This window comes from Protobothrops mucrosquamatus, unplaced genomic scaffold (assembly GCF_001527695.2).
Source record: "Protobothrops mucrosquamatus isolate PMUCROS unplaced genomic scaffold, P.Mucros_1.0 scaffold3636, whole genome shotgun sequence".
NCBI lineage: Eukaryota > Metazoa > Chordata > Lepidosauria > Squamata > Viperidae > Protobothrops > Protobothrops mucrosquamatus.
Genome location: NW_015389597.1, coordinates 24,810 through 48,316, shown reverse-complemented (window position 1 = coordinate 48,316; position 23,507 = coordinate 24,810). Strand labels below are relative to the sequence as shown.

Genomic DNA, 23,507 nt, shown 5'->3' with positions numbered 1-23,507 from the left:
GTTTATTTATTATTTACTTATTTGCAATATTTGTTGACTACCCCAATTGCTGGATTTCTCAAAGGAGAAACAACAGAACAATGTACGTTTAAAATGGATCAAAACTTACATACCAAAGAAGGACGTCCACAATCAATTAAAGCCAATGGCATAGTGGAATAAAAATATTTTATCACATAGAATGCAAGGAGAGAGAATGTGGCACCTACGTCCAGGGGAAGCATACTGCAAAACATGGGGGTCACTACAGAGAAAGCTGTCTGTCTGAGTCAGATATCTCATATCTCCCATGGAGAGGAGAACCTTATCAGACCTTAAGTTACAGATTGGACTGCAAAATCCATTTTGGAAAAGTTAGTATCAACTTACCGTACATACTGATATGTCAGAGGACTGGAGGACAATGTGAAACTTCACCTCACATTCCTCCTCCATTTCACTGAGTTGCCAGCTAGACTATTTTTTGATATCAGTTATAATAGACTGGCAGACAGTTTTAATCATCTTCCTATCAGTTGGAGTTCCAGAGGACTAACAGAGCTACAGCAAATGAATTTGAGGTCTACTAAATTCAAAGACTTCTATATTTAGTTCTGACTGGGTACCATTTTTCAGAGAGACTTGATGCACATCTGGGGCCCTCCTAGACTCATGACTTCTACTTGAAAATCAGATGGCAATCATGGCTCAAAGGGCCTTTGAACTATTACTGGACCCACTGCTGAACCCATTAATGGACTGGGAGACCAGACACACAGTCACTAATGCCTTAGTCATCCTTGTCCAGATTATTCAATTAATTCTATTTGGCTGCTCTTCAAGACTCCCTGGAAGCTACGCCTGGTCCAGAATGCAGTGGCACAGACAGTTGCAGCTGCACCTCAGAACACCCATGCAATATTGTGGCTTTGAGGTTACCAGTGGGCTTGGAGGTACAATTCAAGGTGCAATATGTTAAATATCACATTTAAAGCCCCTCATGGCACAAACTCTGGGTTTTGTGGGACTATCTCTCTCTGATTATCTCTACCCATCCAGTAAAATTCCATGGAACTGGTATGTTCCAGATCCTGTCTCTTAAGCAATGTCCTCTCATAGAACCCATGATTCATGCTTTCTCTTTCACTATACTTGCCCTATAGAACAGTAATCCCACCAAGATCCAGATGGCTCCGATCCCACCTGGTTTTACCATAGACATTGGATCAGGAAGATCCCATCTGGTTTGACTGTTCTGATTGTTGAATTTGCCTCTTGCACAATCTGTATTATCTTATTACTTTTTACATTTTATTATTATACTTATATATGGAGTCATTTCAAAACGGCAGCAACAATTTAACTAACTAAATATTACCATGACTGCAAGAATAGCCAGTCAACTGATTCTGAGCCAAATAAAGACTAATGTCTGATTAAGGAGATCACAATCAAGCAGAAATTCACAAACTCATGCAAGTGATATGAATGAAGTAGGAAAAATGATTATATTTGGCAAGGCTGATGGAAGTACCAAAAGACAATGGAGATTATGGAAATTTACTTCAAAAAGATATGAGTTGCTGCAGGAGACTGGTCAAGATGCCAAGCATTTTTCCATGCAGTTGCCAAGAGCAAACATAATTCAGTAGCATTTAAGCAACTAATAAACATACTAGAACTTATTTCCAAAGAATTATATTTTAAAAACTTTATACTAAAGTTTTTAATATGGACAAAATACATGAAGCCCCCAATTTGACAATTGATTTAGGCTCTTTCACTATGAAAGTTTACACACACTGCAGAGTCAATGAAATACATTTCGCTTACCACTTATGTCACCCTCCCGCCTTGATCTTGGCTGATTACGTGAAACTGCAGTTGACAGGCCTTTTGAGGTAGAATTCTGTAATGTAGGCTGGCCTGCAGTTAATGTCCATGCAAGCCGTGTCCCCAGCTGTTGTCGGAGGCAATCTCCTACTCCTGTACGTTGATAGGATTGTCTAAGAAAAGAAACCGCTATTAATATAATAATGATAAAATGGCAATAAAATACATGAAATGCTCCAAATATTTTTGCTTTCCATGGCTGTCCAATGGTGTTCCAGCTAAGCCTAATTCAAGTTTTGCAGACAGAAAATATACATATATAAAAAAAATATCATCACTATAAAAGCAAAGGATTTCTCATGTGTTTCCTTCATATTCAACTCATAGCTGTATAGCCCTGTAGTGTAAGAGGAAGCCTCGAAAATCTTTATAATGTTCAGCAGATATATTCTCTAGTATATTAAATACAATACCGAAGAAACATATTCTCATCCTTTCAGTTGTTTGCTACCAAAAAAGTTATATAACAAAATAATGTCCTTTAATGGGACATTAGAGACTGACATTTCAAATGCCTTCTGAGAGAAACTGTCTTCCACACTGAATTACTAAATTTAGACCTGCCAAGGCAAGCCTCAAAGCTTTGTTTCAATGATTACTTGACTTTTTTATATGGCTGTATGGTTTTTATTTGTAAGCCACCAAAAGTCATTTAAGTGAGATGGGCAGTGCAGAAATTTGATACATAAAAAATAATAAAATAATTTCTGGTAGACCTCCTCTAATATTTTAGTAAACTTATTTCAATCCTGCAAGAAAGACTATTCTTAGCAATGGAAATGTCTCTTATCCAAAAGTTCGTATATGGTGCAGATGAGAAATAGTCACCATACCTGAGACACTTGTCTCTTACTAGCTATATTCAAGGTCATGTTGCTAAGCTATCGTGGGGAAAAGACTGAGAAATTCTCAGGTTCTCAGACTAAGAAATCAGCTAAGCACAAATAGTCCTCGTTTACCAACCACAATTGGGACCAGCAACGTGGTTGTTAAGTGAAGTGATCACTAAGTGAACCTGTGATTGTGCTTATGATCTTACTTCAGCTTTGTTTTGCTTTAGAGACCCAAGAGAGTCATAAAGGCAAGGTCTGGTTGCAAATTATTTTTCAACACCATTGTAATTGCAGTTGGTGAGCGAACCAGTAGTTAAATGAGAACTATCTATAATTACCACACCACTTACCATAATAAGTAATGTATTAAGTTTATCAAACTGAAGAGATTTATCAACAAAATACTGCACTTTCTAAATCCTGCTTTGAAATTTAGAATGCATTCAACAATAAGCCTCATTAAGGCCAACAAATATATTTTAAGATAATATACTGAGATTTTCTACACTACTACCATGGAATCATTCTAAGCACTTAACAATATAGATTGCATAGTAAAATAATTCTTGATATCCTTATACACAATCCCCAACAATTTAAAATACAGAAAAAAACCTAATCTGGAATAATTAATTATAATAAGTTCTTCTTCTAGAGCTTAAGAGGTCCCTCAATAATAGACTATATACTGGTAAGTCCTCAATTTATGATTGTTCACTTAATGACATTTTGAAATAACAATCAGCTCAGAAAGGGTGCTTTATGGCTATAAAGCACTTACAACTGTCCCAAAATGTGACACAGACACTCCATAGTCAGATGATCTTGATCTGGGTGCTTGTCAATCTGTACACATTTAAGTCTCGTTGCCAAATGCCCTGTGGCCATGAGATACCCATTTGCAATCTTGCTGGCTTCTCCAGAAAGTCAATGAAGAAGTCGCCAAGAAAGGTTGCTGCTGCTACCAACTGCCTGACTGCTTTTCCTGCAACCCGCTGAAAGATTTCCACTCTCCTTCATGAACAGAGCTGAAATTCTTTAGCTGGCAGCTCTTTCAGCCAGCTCCCAGAGATGAGAGGGAGCTGAAATCTAAGCAGGATTTTCAGTCCCAGAGGAGAGAGGCAGAGCAGTAAGGTAAGGAGCACAGGGTGCCTCAGGTAGGTGAGGGAAGCTCGGGGAGGTTCAGCGCAGACGCTCAGGGCTGAAAATCCTGCTTGAATTTCAGCAAGGAGGAATATCAGTTCCTGAGCAGGAAGGCAGCACAGTAAAATAAGGAGGGCAGGGTGCCTCAGGGGAGAAGGAAAGGCCAGCACAGGCTGGGCATGAGTGCCTCTCTGCTCAGGGGCTGAAAATCCTGCTCTCAGGAGGTTAGTAAAAGTTTTAGCTGTTTAAGGCTAAAACTGAATAAAAAGAGTAAAAGATCAAGATAAGCAGAGATTAACCACTGGATTAACACCAGACAAACAATCAAATGAACTATCAAACAGTAAACAACAGCCTAATCAAGGAACTAGCAAAAGTTTCCAACACTGATAGGGCAAGTTATTTTAGATAAAGAGATAGCAAACTCCATTCCCTTCTAGCACTAGATTTTATCTAGTCTGGTAACAAAAGATTTGCAAGCAAACAATCAAGCTCAGAGAACACAAAAAACTCTATTGTGAACCTGAGAGTCATATTTAAAACATAGAGTCACTCTGAAGTCAGGCAATGCTGAAACTGAATAAAATAAAGAATAAATAAAATGACACATTTCCTTTACCCTGGAAGAAATGTTGGTGGAGTTGGCGTTGGCCCATTTGGGGCATATATCCCTATACTACTGATCCCACTGCTTCCCATACTGCCAGGCTGGACATTCCGGTCTTGATAATTCAGAGGAAGGCTCTGAGGTCTAGCATAGTAGTAAGGAGTTGAGTGAGCATCCCGTGGTAGAGCTTGAGCAAAGAGGGTAGCAAAATTTGAAACCTTGGGGGGAAAAAAAGGTCCACATTTTAAGGATACCTCATAGAGAAATCATAACCTTAAAGCATCATCCAAATCAGTGTTTCTTACACTGTTCTGCAGAACACCAATGGTAAAGATGAGCCATGAACAACTCCATAATCCAGCAAAATGGTTTTTATGTTTTATCTTATTAGCTTAACATTATTTTATTGATTTACTTATTAGATGTTTGTGACAGCTTTAGTACTTTATAAGTAATGTAAGACAGCAAATATCACAATATTCCTTCTTCTTCCAATTTTCCCCACAACTATCCTGTGAGGTGAGTTGGGCCGAGAGAGCATGACCGGCCCAAGATCACCCAGCTGGCTTTCATGCCAAAGGCAGGACTAGAACTCAAAGTCTCCTAGTTTCTAGGCCAGCACCTTAACCAATACACCAAAGTGGATCTCTATTATCCTATCAGTGAATAAAAAAGACATTATTGCAGCTCTTTGTAACACCAAATGTAAAACAAAAAGAAAAGAAAACATATCTGGACTTTTTGGATTAAATTTCAGAGAATGCCAGCTTTTTCAGCAACCACCCAATATAACCAGTAACAAAACTGAAATAGGTTGAATGTTACAGCTTAACAAATCTCATGCAGATGATGAAATAGGTCAACAAGTCAGAATATAGGTATTTCTCACTGAAGAAAATTTGATATTCTGACCTTGAAATTGTTTAAGAAACTACATCTGTTAGAAACCTGACTGTTATTTGTTTTTATTAACTATGTATCTAAAATAAGTCAACAGTAATAAAACATTCCTAGAGCCAAGTCCATTTTTCCCTGGATATTTTAGATATTTTCATTACATCCAATGCATGAATTCACTTCTAACTTCTCAATGACAACCGACTGTAGATTGCAGAAATATCAAACACATTTTTGTTCCTTATAAATTTATTTGCTAACATAGATCAATTGATGCCTTTTGCTAGCTACCAGGCCTATCAGGCAAAAGATTTCTTGTAATGAAAAAGAGGCTTTTTGTGCAGTGGCACACCAAGTACGACATACATTCAGAGTATTATTTGCTACTAATTTCAGTGAAGTTTTTAGACAGAAGAATATATTAAATTATTTAACCAGTCATTTAAAAACATTTTAATCTTGTTAATCAATTAAAACTCACTGGCTTGTCATTTAGCTCATAAGAATGACAAATCAATGAAATTCAAACATTTAAGAAAATTCAATGTCAAATTTTATAAACAAAAATTAGATTTTAAAAGTTAACGTCTACATAAACAAATACATATTTAATAAACAAAATTTAAAATGCTATTTGCCTTGTTTGACTGCTTACGCGGATCTTCACTGAGGCTAAGCAGGAGGTAGAGAATTGACCATCTGTTTTTCAAAACGCCCTATAAATAATAGGCAACAATTAGATATGACAACCAGACTTCAAAATATAAAAAGATCACTTGTTCAGAGCAGAGCAAGTATTGTGTACTTTATCATTTCAGAATAGCATGAATAGGTAACCCCAAGTTCCAAGAAATCTAACCAGCTATTGTTTATTTCTGCAAAACTGGTCTTTAAATTCTACAGCAGCAGCCAATCACGCAGCCAGCTTCAAAGAGAATAAATCACTTACAGACAGACAGATCTATTGTCACAATCATTTTGTGTATATAAGTGTACATATGTGCGTGCGCATGCACACACACTTACACTTTAAAGTATCAGCAATTGCCTACTTGCACCTTTTGTACTTATAACGTTTTTTTGTGTTTATACACGGCATTGGCTTCAAATTATTTCATTTCCACCTTCTACATTTGATGGTGCTAGTAAAACCAAGTGGACAGACTGCGTAGACCAAACTGTTTCAATGAACGACCTATCACAGCCACACAAAGAAGAACTGATATCAAGCATCAGTAATGGAAGGATTCCTACTAAAATAAGACATGTCCTTGCCAGGACATTCCAAGATACTTTCAGGTTTGTTTAAATGATTTGATTCTGCAAGATAAATTATGAAAACTAGAAAACTAAAGAAAAGACCAATAGTTCTCTTTGAGTCATTAGCTGCTCAGGTGCAATTGCATTAAGCAGCCTTTTAACCATTTTCAGAATCTCAAAATCTTTTAGCAGCCTCCTCTATTGAAAGAAATAACTCAACCATGCCAAGGAATAATTAATTTGCTTATGTATATGCGGGTTTAGTTGTGTAAGATTAATATATTGTCAATTATCATATACAGTATGTTTAAGGAATCCTAGACATAATGTACCAAAAAAGAATTAAAATAAAACCAACATTATTTAAGGGACTGAAGGAATATATGATCAATTAATCAATATACATTAACTTAAAAATAGAACAGGAAGATAAGTTTAACATAAAAAAAGCAAAATATACCTTGATGGTCTATGACCTTTCCATAAAAAGTCATTGCTATTCATTTTATTTTCATAACGACAAGATTTCATTACGGTATCACAGAACATAAGGGAACACAATACATTTCCAAGACTAAAAACTATGATCAAACTGATATTGCAGGGAACAAGGTTTTGCAAAGCAATGACATTAGTACAAATGATGTACAGCGGGTCCTTGGGCTACAAGCCTAATTGGGACTGCAGTTTCCCTTGTTAAGCAAACTGGTCATTAAGCAAAACATCATGTAACCATACCACCTAGTAGTAATGACAGTTTGGGCAGTCCTGATTGCAATCTTTAGGCAAGGATCTCATGCCACTCCTATCCTGTGTAAACTGCCATTGCTTCGGATCTCCCCACCAGCCTAACTCCCCCCCCCATATCTACCCTTTGGCCACCCTGTGTTCTACCACCTACCCCTGCCTTGAGCTGACCATCACTGTCCTCCTCCCCCCACAGCTGCTCCAGGATCCAGGTGTTAAACAAGGACACAGTCCCAGTGAGTCCAGCAGGGCAGCGGAGCCTCATCTGCTAAAGCAGGGGTAGTCAACCTTGGCTCTTTTATGACTCGTGGACTTCAACTCCCAGAATTCCTGAGCCAGCCAAGCTGGCTCAGGAATTCTGGGAATTGAAGTCCACGAGTCATAAAAGAGCCAAGGTTGACTACCCCTGTGCTAAAGGAAGCTCAATGGGCCCATGGTCTGAGGGCTATTGTTGCTCATGTCTAAAGTGGAAGTTGGGGATCCTGTGTCTGCCCTGCCATCCTGCTTCTTCTGCCAGCTAAGTCCCATAGCTCCTTCTTAAGTGGGCCTAGCTCTGCTGCACTGGTGTGGCATTTGCAACAAGAATAGGTGGTAGAGTACAGGGTGGCTCAAAGGGTAGACATTGGGGGGGGGGGGGGAGATAGGCGAATGGAGGAACTGAAGCAAAAGCAGTTTGTGCAAGGCCAGAGAATAAGAACATGGGAGGTTGCAACTGGTTGTAAATGTAGGCTGGTTGCCAAGTGCCCAAATATTGAGCATGTGACTGCTAGAGTGCTGCAACAGCCAGAACTTTGAGGACTGATCATAAATCTCATGCATGCAGCAATATCGTAACTTTGAATGGTCACTGAACAAATGGACATAACTCAAAGATTACCCATTTCTCTCTTGTCAAAGGGAGAAAAAGAGCCAAAGGGGCCTTCACAAGGTTCTCATAGTTGTCTATATATGTTGTTCCGCAACAGCAAAAGGGAACGTGAACCCTTTTAGAAGCCTGGCTGCTTTAATGCTTCAAGAGGTGCTTCATTTTGCTAATGGTTTTCTAAAAATTTTTGCACAGCCCAAGTAGAGTTCGTTCCTTTACCTGTGAGTAAAGTTTTCTGTAGAGCTCTGAAAATACAGCAGCATGTTCTTCTCTTCCTTGGCGCACAACTGTAATAGAGAAAGGCACTTTAGGGGCAGTATTGTGAAGCAAATTGTGTTTTATTCAGCATTGATACAAGAAGCTCTTCGAAGGCAAATGACATTGCTATTGGATGTTTTACTGCTATATAGATTTTGCTGGTTTATATTACAAGGTTGGCCTCCAACAATTCCTATTATATCATAAAAAATTTTATCTCAATATTGTTCACATTTATGTTGCATTAAGAACCAAATGCATGCATCTATTCATTCTTCATAAAGAACAACCTTTTACTTATTATTATATAAGTGATCTAAGTGCTAGGAAAAGGTTTTTCTGCATAAAGATGATTAGCTCTTCACAAGAGCTGCCTCACTTACATAAAAATGCAAAATAATGTGTAAATTAATGGGAAAACACAAATCTTTGTTATATTTGATAGTACTTGCCTCTATTGAAGGGGTCCCAAACTCTGGGCCACAGCCCACTATTGGACCATGGTCCATTCGGAACCGGGCCCCGCCAGCAGTGGGTGAGCAAATGTGCACATGCAGCCCCACTTGCACAAGCGGCGGATGCTCACACAAATGAAGCTGTGCATGTGCACATGCTTGCCCCTCACACAAAACCATCCCTTCTTCCCACTCCGCGCCTCCAACCCAAAAACGTTGGAGAAAGCTGCTCTATTGTATCCTCTGTGGTACTGATTTGAAGAAAACATGATATAAATGTCCAAAATGGAAATGCAGACATTACTTCTTTGCCAAGATTAAGAGTCACACTCCTCCTAATTACAACACATTATTCAAGATAAATCCAAAAAATATATCCATGCCAGGGCTTAAAGTGAGAGAATGGTTCTAAGGTATACAATTATGAATACTATATACTCATGTAATGCTTGGTTTTTCTTTTTGTGAAAACTTTGAACTGTTCATTTATCGACATGATTACAAGGATACTAGCTATATAAATCAAGCACAATTTGACGTCATTCAAGAGTTATAGTTTTATTAAACACCACTCAATCACATTTTTAGATGGGTGACTATATAAATTTGATAGATTAATAGACAGACTGATAGACAGATAGATGTGGATGTCATAAGAGGGCAAAACTGTCAAAAAGGTAACCTCTTCCCCTTAAGTTTCTTGTCTTGTCCATGGAAGGAGGGAAGAAATGAAGGGGCAAATCCCCACTTCCTGCTGCAAAGAGAAAACTGTCCAACCTGCTCTTTATACAGCATTTTTCTATACATATTTGCAATTAAAAAATGGCTCGCCTTATTGTTCTGCAGAGAAAACAGTGGACGGTGTAGGATGAAATAGGATCATTGCTCCCTGCCTCACTTCCCACAACCAGTAAGTGCATAATAGTCAAAAGCTACCCTTCCAAAGTGCTTGTATTTTGGCAACCTCCATCTTCATGAAATAATAAGATGACCACAGCAGAAAAATTCCTGCCTCAGCAATCTATAAAGGAAATGGGAACTTTCAAGAGAAAGAGAAAGAGAAAGAGAGGAGAACAAGGAGAAAGAGAAGGAGAAAGAAAAAAAAATCTACATTTGAGGTCTTAAAGATCTGATTAAAGATACTGGTCAAGATACCTTAGAATTATGTTATTTTTTTAAAGGGGAGCCAGGGGAGGAAGGATAACTGCTCATAACACAACTAATCAAATTATGACCACTTGTTCAGCAATTGTTCAAAATTACGATGCTACTGAATGAGGGTAACTTATGACTAGTTCATGAAGTTGCAGCTGTGACCCTGCAGTTATGTGATCATGCAATTACAATGTTGCTGCGAGCTGAGGTCACATGATTGCCATTTGTGACCTTCCTTGATGGCTTCACACAATCAAAGTCAATAGGGAAGCCAGGAAGGAATGTTGCAGTTGCTCCTGTAAATCAATCCTATCACTTTTTCTCCTGAGGAGCCCCACTATGGAGTACAAGATCCCAGAGCAGGGATCTTGTACTCTATAATACACTCACCCACCTGAGCTCCCACCGACCCTCTCACACTCATCCTCTCTGGTGCCCACTTGCATCTTTTGCTAGCCTGCCAGTGGCCTTCATTGTTCCACCTGCACCTTCACTGACCTGACTATGTTCTCCATTGCCCACCCACACAAGGCCCTCACTACACCCCTTGCTAGCCCACCCACACAAGGCCCTCACTATGCCACTTGCTAGCCCACCTACACAAGGCCCTCACTATGCCCCTTGCTGGCCCACCCACACAAGGCCCTCACTATGCCACTTGCTAGCCCACCTACACAAGGCCCTCACTATGCCACTTGCTGGCCCACCCACACAAGGCCCTCACTGGTATGCATGCACTCCCTACCCCCACCCCCACAGCACCACCCTTACTCCCACCTCTTAACTATTGCATGGTTCTGGGATTAAGATGGTTGCTAGGATTGCCATCACTAAGCATTGTGGTAACTTATATTGTACTTTACGACATTATCACTTAATGACAGTATTCCCAGTCCCAATTGCTATTGTAACCTATATATATGCCAAGCCATTAAAAAGATTAAAAAATAAAAGAATGGGGTGAGGCAAAAACTCAGATTTAGAATTCACCTATACTAGACTCCACTAAAGTCTATAAGTTTGTCTAATAGTTATCTAAAAGTTTGGCTAAAAGTTTGTAATTTCTTTTAATTGTTGCTAGACACCTGGAGTGACTGAGTTGGGCGGTATACAAGTTTATTTTATTGTTATTATGATTGTTTAAGTCTACTCTAAATTCCCTCAAGTTCAGCTGGCCTTACTTTAAACAAGCCTCTTGTTATCCCCTTACTCATTATTTAGAATTGCTTTAAGTTAGAATCTCTTCTGCATCTCAGATCTTTTTGTGTGTTATTGACAATAATCAAGCAAATACTATCTGAGCCAGACAATCCACCTGATGCCCTCAGAGGTTGATACCAACCATGATGGGAACAGCAAAGAGAGCATAGAATTCTGAGACTTATCAAGAGTGCATCAAATTGTCATTTCATATTTTCTTCACTACAGTAGTTATAAGTGACATTAAAAAAGAATTGAAAAAGTGCATAAAGCCATTTGTTCTGCATTATGTTTTCTCTGTATTAATTTCAGCTAACAGTGATATGTTTAAATTCATTTGAACATATACTAAATTTTAGTTAGGCTTTATAAAAATTACTGGAGTAATAATGCAGCACTGATAAGTAGTAAAGTGAATCTAATCAAGTACAATTTAACAGCAGTACGAACTGTATAAAAATAAATCTAAACACCATTAAAAAGCAAATTCAAAATAAACTTACGTTCTTTTTTAATTTTTTCTGCCACAAGAAATTCATCTCTCTCAACTGTAGGGGCAAAGTTACTTCCAATGACTCGCACTGCATACTGAAACTGCTGAGCTACATCAGCTGAAATGAAATCAGAGTTAGATTGCAAATATTTCATTGTATTTGTTTATTTAATCATAATGTATCCTATCTTTCTCTCAAAGAGTTCATAAAAAGGCATGTTTTTTTCCACCCGTATTATCTTCCAAACAATCTTTGAACTTAGGACAAATTGATAATGAACAACTCAATGTTGTCCCAAAATATTCATCACTGAACAGAGATTTTTCAAGACTTGGAAGCCATAACATCACATATATTACTAAACTGATAGAAGAAATAATAATAATAATAATAATAATAATAATAATAATAATAATAATAATAATAATAATAATAATAATAATAATAATAATAATAAAAAAATAAAAAAATGGAAGGGACCTTGGAGGTCATCTAGTCCAACTCCCTGCTCAGGCCGGAAACCCTATACCATTTCAGACAAATGGCTGTCCAATCTCTTCTTAAAAACTTCCAGTGTTGGAGCATTCACAACATCTGGAGGCAGGTTGTTCCACTGGTTAATTGTTCTGTCAGGAAATTTCTCCTTAAAAACGAAGCCTTCATAATACAGCAGCATGAATGGATAAAGTGTGGTCTTATACAATCAAGATCTTTGATCTAAATCAACAACTCTCAAAGTACTGTCTGGGGATTTTTTCAGGCGGTCTATGAAGTCAAATCAATATTTTTAAATTTCTCAGTTTTAACTTCTAATATAGTAAATATTTATAGATGTAACTCACATTAACCAAAGTTTTCTGGGGTCCTCAATCATTTTTAAGCATATAAAGTGGTCCTGAGACCAAAATATTTAAGAACCACTGATCTAAATCATTTTGGAAGCAATCATCACAAACCCAAGAAAGATACATTGCATTTCCTCAATTAAACCCAAGGCTTTAGAAGCTTCTAATCTATTAAAAACAATTTCAATTATATATTGCCTGTAGCTGAAGCAGATGACACAGATTGAAGCATAAATTTTATTTATTTATAAGACAATTAATGTAATACCATTCACAACAGGGCCAGGTTAAGTAATTAAACAAAGCAACCCAACTCTAAAAAGCTAGATGAGATTTTTTACATAGCTTGTCAAGGGAGAACATCTATTTGTTCAACTCAAAAATCAACTAGGTTAGCAAAATTCTTAAAACAATGATTCAAAAATTACAATGGTTTCCAGGTGTTTGATTTAAGCAGCCAGGTTTTTTCACACATTTTTCAGTTGTTTCCTTTCAATTTCAGTTGCTTCCTCTCTCCTTAATAAACAAAACATATGTACACAACCTTGTAAAAATAGGGGGCATTGACTCACTCCCCCAATCAACTGAAGGCTGCACATGATGTCACATGGAGAGATGTGATGTCATTAGAAGAAAGCCAATTTTTTAAAACAAAATTTGGGAGTTGAGATTTTTATGGATGGAAAGTCCCTAAAAATGATTTTTAGAGATGTGATTTTTAGAGATGGTTTAATAGTGGTAATTTAGAATAGTTTGCTTCATAGACTTCTATTTCCATCTTTATTTTGAAGAGAGGGAGGAATTTGTGCCTTGTAGTAATTTTTCCATTAATTTTATTGTTGCAATCACAGAGCTTAGGAGGAAATCAGGACCTCGGGACAATAGGATACTTAAAAGCCACAAGTTGCCTCCTCCTGATTGAAAAAAGCGCGGGGGGGGGGGGGAGAGAGAGAAATACCAAGCATAGAGCTATGCTTAAGGCATTAATGGGAGTTTCAGTTGCAGCTAGAGTGTATAGCTTCAGTTTAAAATCATAACTTCCAATAGCACTTCCAATCTAAGTCAAAACAAGCTTGCATTTTCAACCATTCACACTTCAAATAATGTCTTGATTTTTCAGTATTGCTCACTTGAATCTTTATAATTAAACAATATATTATTCCTTCTAAAGCTGATTTCTCAGGTCAAAAGCTGATGGAAAGAAAACCAGAAAGCTAGATTTAAACAGCTGCATATGCTGGAGCAGCATATAAATCTAATTTTGGATCATTCTAAATGGAGGCAGAACATGTATTGTGTTTTCACCATCAAATACATCACTCAGTTTTTCCAACCCCTTGCTTAGCCCTTAAGAGTCACCAGATATTGTGGGATTGAGGGTAATCAGTACCAATTAGCCAATGGCAGCTTTAGTAATCATCAATATAAAAATGCACTCACACACACTTTTGATAACATTCATGTTTTTCTATGTACAAGCATCTGTAGTCTGTAAACATTATAGAACAGCAAAAGAAAAACAGTGGGGGGGTTATATTACCTCTTTCCTCAAAGTGATTGAGACATAACTTGTGAAAGCCATCATGGTTGATGTCATATGGTGTGTAAATAAAAACCAAACCATATTATGGCTTAATATATTGTATTATGTCAATGTCTGGTAAGACTGTCAGCCATTGCATTCCATTGCTCGTGGAACCCAATAATCAGCTCTTTATTCTACTCCTAAATTCACTATGAACATTCAGTATTTAAGACTTTAGTTCTTTATTTAAAGAAACCTTTAATTCTATGTCTTTAAATGGTTGGACGGGGGTGGGGGGTGAGGGGTGGCAGGAAACTGATAAAGCATTGTAAAAATGCAAAATTCAAGAAATACACAAGTGGAGCCTGCATACAATAATTATTCCTTCAGTATTCAGCATTCTATACTCACTGAAAATTGAGTGATCATCAGAACCTTGGTCCTAATATGCTTATTGTTTACTTATTTGCTTTGATAAACTTAGAAAAGAAAAAAATGGTAGCATATTTCAGTGATAAAAATGCCAAGCTGCAGATCTGAAGGGAGAAAAATATATCCAAGCATTTAAAAAAAAAAGCCTAATGTGATCTTTGAGATGCATTCCTTTCACCATCTGATCTTTAATTCCTTGTTTTTACTAGAGACTTCATTTCATATTTGGCAAAACTAGATCAGCAAAATGAAGAATGCCAAATGCAATGGGATAAATGCCAAATGACTTTTCCAAAAGCAGAAGGAAAGAGCTGATATCTTGAAAAACAAGCTTTCATCTTGCAGATCCTAGTGGACTTCACAAGCTGGCATAAACCAATATAAAGATAGCAAAATTAACATCTATTTTGCATGTTCTTCTCTATTTGTTATCTTAATTTTCAAAACACTGGGGCTTAACTATGTCCCAGTAACAAAAATTAAACAGTAATCTAATCATATTAACATTCACTATAACTATAATTAAAATAGAAGAGAAACACCCTCAACTACCCCTTAACTTTTATTACCCGAAAAACTCTTATTTAAATGAATTAATTGCATCTCATGAATATACAACATAGCAATGTGAGAATATATATTTTAGAGTTAATAAGGATGCCATTTAGAATAAGCCCAAAAACACATATATGCCAGTTGAAAGATTTCAGAAACCTCTCTTTAGGAGTGAAAAAAATACAAAAACTTATGTGAACAATAATAATTTTAAGATTATGTCTTTGTTTGACTATCCTGGCAGAACCTCTTAATGAACACATTTACAGAACATTCTCCAAAAATTAATGATATTATTATATGCTATTCTGATCTCAAAGTGCCTACAGCAAAAAGCATACATTATCAATTTGATGAAGGCATATTCCTAACACATCTTTTAGCAATTTAAATCATGTGCGTTTTTATATTAATTGCTATAAAACCATGTTTCCCTAATGATTAGTGGTGATTGTTCTTTACCATCTATTATGCAATATATATTTCCTTCTTTTCATTAATGTATTAGAGGAATTTACACTCCATTATTTAATATATATATATTTCAAAGCCTAAAAGGGGTTCTCAGCAAATCCTCTGGGAAATTGGAAAGGAAATAGTATATAGAGACTAGTATATAAAGTTAAAATGGAAAAGAATCCCCAGAATAAAATATTCTAATTGTTGTAGCTTTAAAAATATGAAAATGTGTAATTAAATTAAATATGTGGTTACTATGTTGACAAAGACTTGATGGAGCAAATGAAAAAATTACTAAAACATTTAGCTGAATGGGTTTTCCATTAATAAGGTAATTAGTAATAAACAAGTATTTGAGGTCAGAAGTAAATTTTAAAAAAACTAGAAAAATCTGAGCTTTTGAATTCAATGACTTGGGATTTTAGGCATAAGTTAAGTGCTCTTAAAAAGAAAGATGAAATACTTCATTTTGTGCAAAAACTCATTTTGCTATTTCTGGCAACAGTTTGCTTGAGATTGTATTATTTCCCCTATTTTGATGTGCTTTAAACCTCTGGTTGCTGACCTCAAACTTCCAATTAAGATGAATGAACATTGCATCTTCCCCATGGACTCCCATTCTTTCACCCTCGTTCCTCACTTTTGTCAATGTTTCCACCACCAAAATATTTTTTTAATCGCATCTCCCTTCCTGCTCATATTTCAAAAGCTATACACAGCTTTTTCTGCTTCCTCTCTGCTTTTGGGTCTAGATATAACCTTGTATCTTCACAATCTCCACTTTCCAACCCTCGCTCGCCCCCTTTCATTCCTTCAAAAGATAATGCCCTTTGGCATTCTGCAAAATTCTAGCTACACAAATGTTGTTACAATAATTAAAAATTACAAAAGAGAAATAATTTTATTATTATTTAATGAGAACATCCTAACATGCAATTATCTTCATAATATGGATGCAACCATCATCATAATATTTTGCAGTTTCCTCTTGGTGTTGCAAAAACTGCAATTAGCAAACTGTACACCGCAGCACATATATAAACCAAAGCATGTTCCTTGAGAGTTGTGTTTTCTCATATGACTAAAATACCTACTTCAGCTGTAGGATATCGGACTCAAGTTTTGTATTTCAGTCTTGGTGTACAGAATCAAACTAGGATTTCAATGAAACACATTTTGGCAGCATATCTCACCCTTGAAAATATCACTATCTCCAGATCTGAATTAAATTTGAATGTCTGCACAGTTTGAGGCGACTCTGAGTGGTTCCACTCCTCTCTAGATGGGTACATCTTCTAGTCAATAGTGGCAGGGGGAGATGTTGGCACCTTAAGTGCTCTATAATGGAGTTTTAGAAAACTAGGTCCTTTCCCTTCATCCTTTTTAACATCTATATAATGCCATCAATAGAAGACCATTGTTGATTTGGGGTAAGACATTATCAATACACTGATGTGCTTTTCTACCCGGTTCCAATGGGGGATGCAGCAAAAGTCCTAACTTTGTATTTGCAGGCAACCAGAATCTGGATAGGGAGGAACAGGCTCATGTTCAAGATTCTGTTACTATAACCTTATAAAAAAGGTAGTACATTATTAGTATGCATGACTTTTGGTCTCCTAGTCTGGTTACTTGGAAGAGTTAACATCAATCTTGCAAGTCTCAATGACCTGAATTGCCCCCCCCCACTCCATTTTTGTGAGAATTTGGGAAGAGCTTCAGTTACTTAGATTGAGTTCTGCCTGGACTGAGATTTCTTTTAGCTGACTGTTGTCTTGATTACATTTTTTCTCAATGTTTCTTTCTTCCCATTTCAGGAACCCACATTGTGGCCTCTAATCTTCCAAACTGTCTTCTCTACATTACATAATATTTGCAACACAAAAAGAAGAAATCTACTTATTTATCAGCAACATTTGTAAGAGAATCGGCTCCAGGCACCTCATGATCTAGGTTTTTAGAGGGTGTTTGGGGAGTTTTCCAATGATCTGACAGGCTTCTGTTCCTAGAAGCCAACTAGTAGTTGGTTCTAGGAACAGAAGGCAATCTGGGCTCTCTGACAAAATTGTCCCTGAGCAGTTTATTTCTGTGCACCAATCCTGGGGCACACTTTAAGTTTCTCTGGGAGACGAAGCATCAGAAATGACATATAGTATATGCATAGATAAGGATCAGAAGTCAAAACTGATCTAGAATAACTTCAGACCTATGCCATGGTGATAAGGGAAACTAACATTAATTCTCTCATCAGGCTGTCAGCCAGCAGCTTTTTTTAGGGCGGTAAATTCCTGCTCATCACTTTCTGGAGCAGGAGAACCTGTCTACAGTGTTTCTGCTTATAAACTTGCAAAGCATTTTTTCGTTATAATGGATGTTTTATTATATTCTGATATGTTGATGTAAAGCACAGTTAAGGTGGTGTGCATAACACAAACCATTAAAATACATCATCATACAATATATACAACGTAATTATACATTTAAATTAAATGCAGGTAGTCCGCAGCTTACAACCACAACTGGGACTGGAATCTCAAATCATTGAGCAAAGTTGTCATTAAGCAAGGTGCTCATATGACCACTTTGCTCAACAACAGCAATCCCAGTTCTCCTAATTGTGGTTGTTAAGTGATGGTGTCGGTCATTAAAAGGATTGATAGGTGCCTCAAGGGTGGAGGAGGCCCTGGAGGCCTCAGCCAACTATGGTGACCAGCAACACTTGTAAAATGTTCCACTTACTTTTCGTATCTAGTTGATGCAAGGCACAGCCTTCCTACAGAGGTCACCTTGCACCCCATTGGTGTCATTTTCTTGAGGCCTTCCAGCATCTTAAGCTCCATTTCTGCACCCCACTGGAGTTCAGCTTCCTTTCCTGCATGGAAAGGAACTCCTCTGGTGGGAACAGAAACAAAGCTTAAATCATGAAGCTCTAAGATGCCTCTCTGCTTCCCACCAGAAGAATTCCATTCCTTGCATGAAGCAGAGCTGAAAACCCTTTTCTGGCATGCAGGGGGGAAAAGCTTAAAGCATTAATATCTACACTATCTAAGCTTTGTTTCTGCACCCCACAAAAGAAAACTCCTCCAATGGGATGCAGAAACAAAGCTTAAACATGAAGATGTAAGTCCATTTCTGCACCCCACTAGAGGAGATCTCACATCCTTCTGTGGGGTACAGAAAAGAAGCCTAGATCTTCATGAGTTTAGTTTCTGCACCCCCAAATGAGGGGTTCTCTTCCATGCACAGAGGAGAACTCACCTCCTTCTGCAGGGGGGAGGGGGGATTTAGAAAAGAAGCTTAAATCATGATTTAAGTTTTATTTCTGTATACTATAGAAGAATATTAGCTCCCTCAGCTGGCAGCTCATTCAACCAGTCTCCAGAGACAAGAGGGAATCCTTTCAGCAAGCAGCAGTGGCAGCTTGCAACCTTCCCTGCCAGCTCACATTGACTTTCTGAGGAAGCTGGCAGAGAAGATTGCAAATGGTGATCACATGATCGCAGGGAACTTGTAACTGGTTGTAAATACAGACTGCCAAGCACCCGAAATGCGGACGTGTAACTGTGGGGAGGGCAGACAGTGTGACACTTTACTATGACCAGAAGTGCTCTCCGAATCCATCATAACTACAAATAGCCACTAACCAACCAGTCATATGTTGAAGACTATTTGAGCTGCTTATAATGGATCTTAAAGGCTAAAGGCCTACTGAAGCAACAAACGAACAAATTAGTGCCTTCCGAAACAATTTAAGGGTTAGAGCGAGACATACTTTCACAATTTTCCACAATGTGGACGTCTTTGGCTCTTAGTCCATATTCCTTTTACCTCCAGCTGGACAGCTACCCAGCTGCCTGAGAACACCATTTTACCCAAAGAAAAGTAATCATTAATCTATTTAAAGATTAATCTATTTAAAGATCCCAGACCTTCAAGCAAGTTTTGAAACATGTAGAAAACAATCCCTATAAAAAGAAGCTTCAGGGAATTAAGTAGAGCATTTTTTCCAAAAGGTCATGGCCCAATGATAAGCACTATCCTTACCAGGACTAGCTTCTGGCATGTCTTATTCAATAGCATCACAATGCAATAGAACATAACAAAATTATCTTGTATTCAGATTTAAAAAGCAATTTTAAAAAATAATTTTTCCCACAGCTCTCAATATGATCCCTGATCTTTGTGCCAAGCATATACCAATTCCATTACATGCATGAATTGCACAACAGTTTAGAAAATCTGCACTGGCCTGCAAAACTGAGCTGCCCTTCACTTTTGAAAATGGAAAGAGTGATTTATAATGAGAGCTACAACTCATGCAATACAGCAAAAGATGGAAAGGTAAAGTACATTGATCAGAACTTTTTTATATATATGGATATAAGCAATCTCAACTACAGAAGTCTGGCAATGAGGGAGCTAAGAGGACAGGTAAGATCTACAACTATCGGGCACGAAATGTGGGCCGAAATATAAAACTGGAAGAATGGGAAAGATTATGGAACAGAAATTGTAAACTGACATTGTCAACGGCATATAGGGAAAATCAATATAAAATGTTCTATAGATGGCATTTAACACCGGCGAGATTGGCTAAAATGTACAAAAATATGAATCCGGAATGCTGGAAATGCAAAAATAAGGAGGGAACATTCTATCATATGTAGTGGCTGTGCCCTAAAGCAAAAATCTATTGGGAACAGATAAGGAATTGGATACAGGAGATAACAAAGGTGCAAACTGAACTCAAACCTGAACTATTTCTTTTGGGTATAATAAATTTAAAGATGGAAAAACAACTCCAATACATCATTGTACATATATTAACAGCAGCCCGCATAGTATATGCCCAGTGTTGGAAAGGTGAAAACATACCTACAGATGATATGATTATATATAAAATACTAGAATGCGCGGAAATGAACAAACTTACGCTAGAACTAAAAGACAAGGAGGCAACAGAATTCTATGAGATATGGAACAAATGTTATGATTGGCTAGAACAGAGAAACAAAAAGATATGATTACTAATGTAAATAATTGTAAATAATATATATGAGATGTATAACACAGTACTGTTAAGGAAAAAAATGTATTTTTATTTTTATTTTTGTTGTATAGTGAAAAAGGAATAATTTTTTTTAAAAAAAAGATCTACAACTATCACAGAGATTTTTATGGCGAGCCTTAAGATCAAAGCTATGCTTACTGCTCAGCAAAAAAAAAAAAAAGGCTAATATAAGGTTTTTCCTAAGAGTTTCCAGAAGGTCTAAGCATTGGGGCTGGGGACTCTCCCACTCTACCCACCAGTTTGCATGATCCAGAGTGAATGCTCCTGAAATTGCTTTTATCATCATTTTCCCCATTTCAGCTGGGAACTTAGAAATAAGTCTGAAAGAAGGGAAACCCTTTTTCCTTTCAGTTAACTGATACGATCCCATCTGAGGTATATTACTAGATTACAACTTCCAAGACACAACTGACATGAAAAATGTTTGTTGAATAGTTCTCATCACAACAAAAGTTTTGGACCAAACCCTTCTCTCAAGAGGAAAGTTATTTATAGATGAACTTAACTAAATGTCCTTTCTGGTTTTCCTTAGATAAAAGCATACTCTCATTATCGACATGCAGTTGAATTAAAAAGTCTTCTTTATTAAGCCAGTCTCAGGTACATGTATTGTTTAATGGCTAGCCTGGAATAAGGGCTTTCTTCTCCAAAAACTATAGGCCACAATTCGCCATATTTTTATCTGGACTTCCACCTTAAAATCTGATGGACTGATTTCTGACTGTAAGTTGCCTCTTCTGAGCAGGATGTAGAGTTAACTTTGGCAAATAGTCTGGCAGAGTTTTTTCATGTGCCCAATTTGCCACAAAGATTGTGTCAGAGTTGACCTGCCTGTTGGCCAGACCCTTGGTAGTGACTTCAAACACTGTTTGGTGTGGATATGCCTTTTGGCTTACATTGTCTATTAGGGCATTTCTCCTGACATGCCAGTGGCCTTTTGGTATCTTTGATGCAGTTATCCCCCCAAAAGTGGCTATGGATAATCCTGGAACTTCTCTTGATTTCTACAGTTCACTTGCTTCTAAATCCATCTTGAGCATCTGATATGTTTGTGGCAGCTTTGGCAACGGTTGTAAGGATTCCTCTACTAACTAAAGTCTTCAGAGAAAGTAATGAAGTTCCTGAAGATCTTCAAAAAAAATTTTATATCTTTTTATCCATCTTTTACAAAAGTGATGGGGATCACAAAGCTTTCTACGTGCTGCTAATTAGCTCTAGCTAGATTCTTGACATCAGTAATATTTGGAATCCCAAGACCCCATCCTTTTAATTTATCTATGTATAGTATCTATTTTCGCATTGTATATATATCTCGCTATCCTTTGACTTACCTGCATTCAATTAAGTAGCACACCTGTACCTACCGAATCATCTGAACTAACATATATGAAAGTAGTAAACATATGTATTTAACCTCTTGTAATAGTCTACAAGAAACTGGCCTTGCAGAATCTTTTGCTGCTTGCTACTGGTATCAACATTTCAACAACAGTCCATTGGCCTAATAACTAAGAACATTTTTCAAAAAATTATATCAATGATTTCAATGAGAGCTAATTTACACATATAAATCTTGTTTACCCTACAGGTAAATCATGTTTGCATGCAGTTTTACAACCAGCACACTATTTGCCTTCCACACCTACTCCTTCTGGCTTCTCTTATTCCTTTAAGAAATTTAAACTAGAACTAAACACGATTCCCAGGACTATAATCCCTGGACCGGGGATGATTAGTTTCAGATCTGAGAGGCATAACTGAATAGCCGTTTCAATTCGTGCTCCCACTGAACCATTGCTTCAGTTCGCCCGGATGCGAGGGGAGGAGTAAGAAGAGTGCATAAGGTAGTCGCGCTACTCTCGTCCCTGCCAAGGGATTGCACGTGAATCAGCCTGCTCTCCCACCCCACCCGCGGTCCGCTTCGTCTGTATTCTGCAACATCATCACCATCCTCCTCCTCATTATTGAGAAGGGGAGCCGGAAAGCCCGGCTGCTCCGCGTGGCCCTGTCAGCTACAAAGGAGCCGCTTATTCTCTTCCTGCCAGAGAGCAACCCTCTGGGGAGAAGGGGAGCCAGACAGTTACCTTCGCCCTTGCCCAGGATGCGGCAGCAGAGATTCTGCAGCAGAACGTTGGGGGACTTCTGGTCCGGGCTCGCCATCCTCGCTCGCGGAGGCGGGGGGGACGGGGGCGGGGAGAGCGCCCTCTTTCCTCCCTCTTCGCGGGGCCACTCCCCGAGCCGCCCAACCCGGTGTTTGACTGGCCCGTGCCTTAGGGCGCCATTTTAATCAAATCCGCCGAAAGGAGAGGAAAAGAAAAGAAAAGAAACGGTTTTCAAACGCAAGCCCCCATAATGCCCCGCAGTCCGGACGGCGCAACACTGAACACCTTCCGTCGGGCAACAATCTTTTCACAACGAAGAGGTTCCGGGGACGGAACGGATACCTCCCGAGAACCCTCAAGGAGGAATTTCATTTTGCGGGGTTTTTTTCCTTCAGTCTTAGTCTATACAACAACAATTTGATTCTTTTCCCACAGAGGATACCCAAGAAAAGGGAGATAATTTATTCCTTGTTTACCATATGGCCACTTAGTTACACCATTGACCATCTCATTTCAAAATAATTTTTTGTTAGTGCAGAGAGATGCTATTAGCTTTCTTTTGATTTTTGACTACCAATCTCTCCCATTACAATGTCTAAATGTTTAGATCTGAGATACTATATATATTGATTTGATATATATTCTTGCCTAATAAAGAAGAATATTTGTAGCTCGGGATTAAAATGAGGGGTCCTTGGTGATCTCTGAGCTTGCTTTTTTTTTTTTTTTTTT

At 37.8% G+C, this 23,507-nt stretch overlaps 1 protein-coding gene across 1 annotated transcript in view; it reads right to left on the bottom strand.

The window, feature by feature from the left end:
- Positions 1–22,833, bottom strand: part of TUBGCP3 (tubulin gamma complex associated protein 3) — a 63,674-nt gene extending 40,841 nt beyond the window's left edge. Inside the window, exons 1-6 of the mRNA XM_015827349.1 lie at positions 22,758–22,833; positions 11,796–11,903; positions 8,444–8,511; positions 5,991–6,068; positions 4,468–4,673; positions 1,813–1,985 (exon numbers count right to left, since the gene is read on the bottom strand). Coding sequence (XP_015682835.1) covers positions 1,813–1,985; positions 4,468–4,673; positions 5,991–6,068; positions 8,444–8,511; positions 11,796–11,903; positions 22,758–22,833 — 709 coding nt within the window. The remainder of the gene's footprint in view (positions 1–1,812; positions 1,986–4,467; positions 4,674–5,990; positions 6,069–8,443; positions 8,512–11,795; positions 11,904–22,757) is intronic.
- Positions 22,834–23,507: the final 674 nt, after the last annotated feature.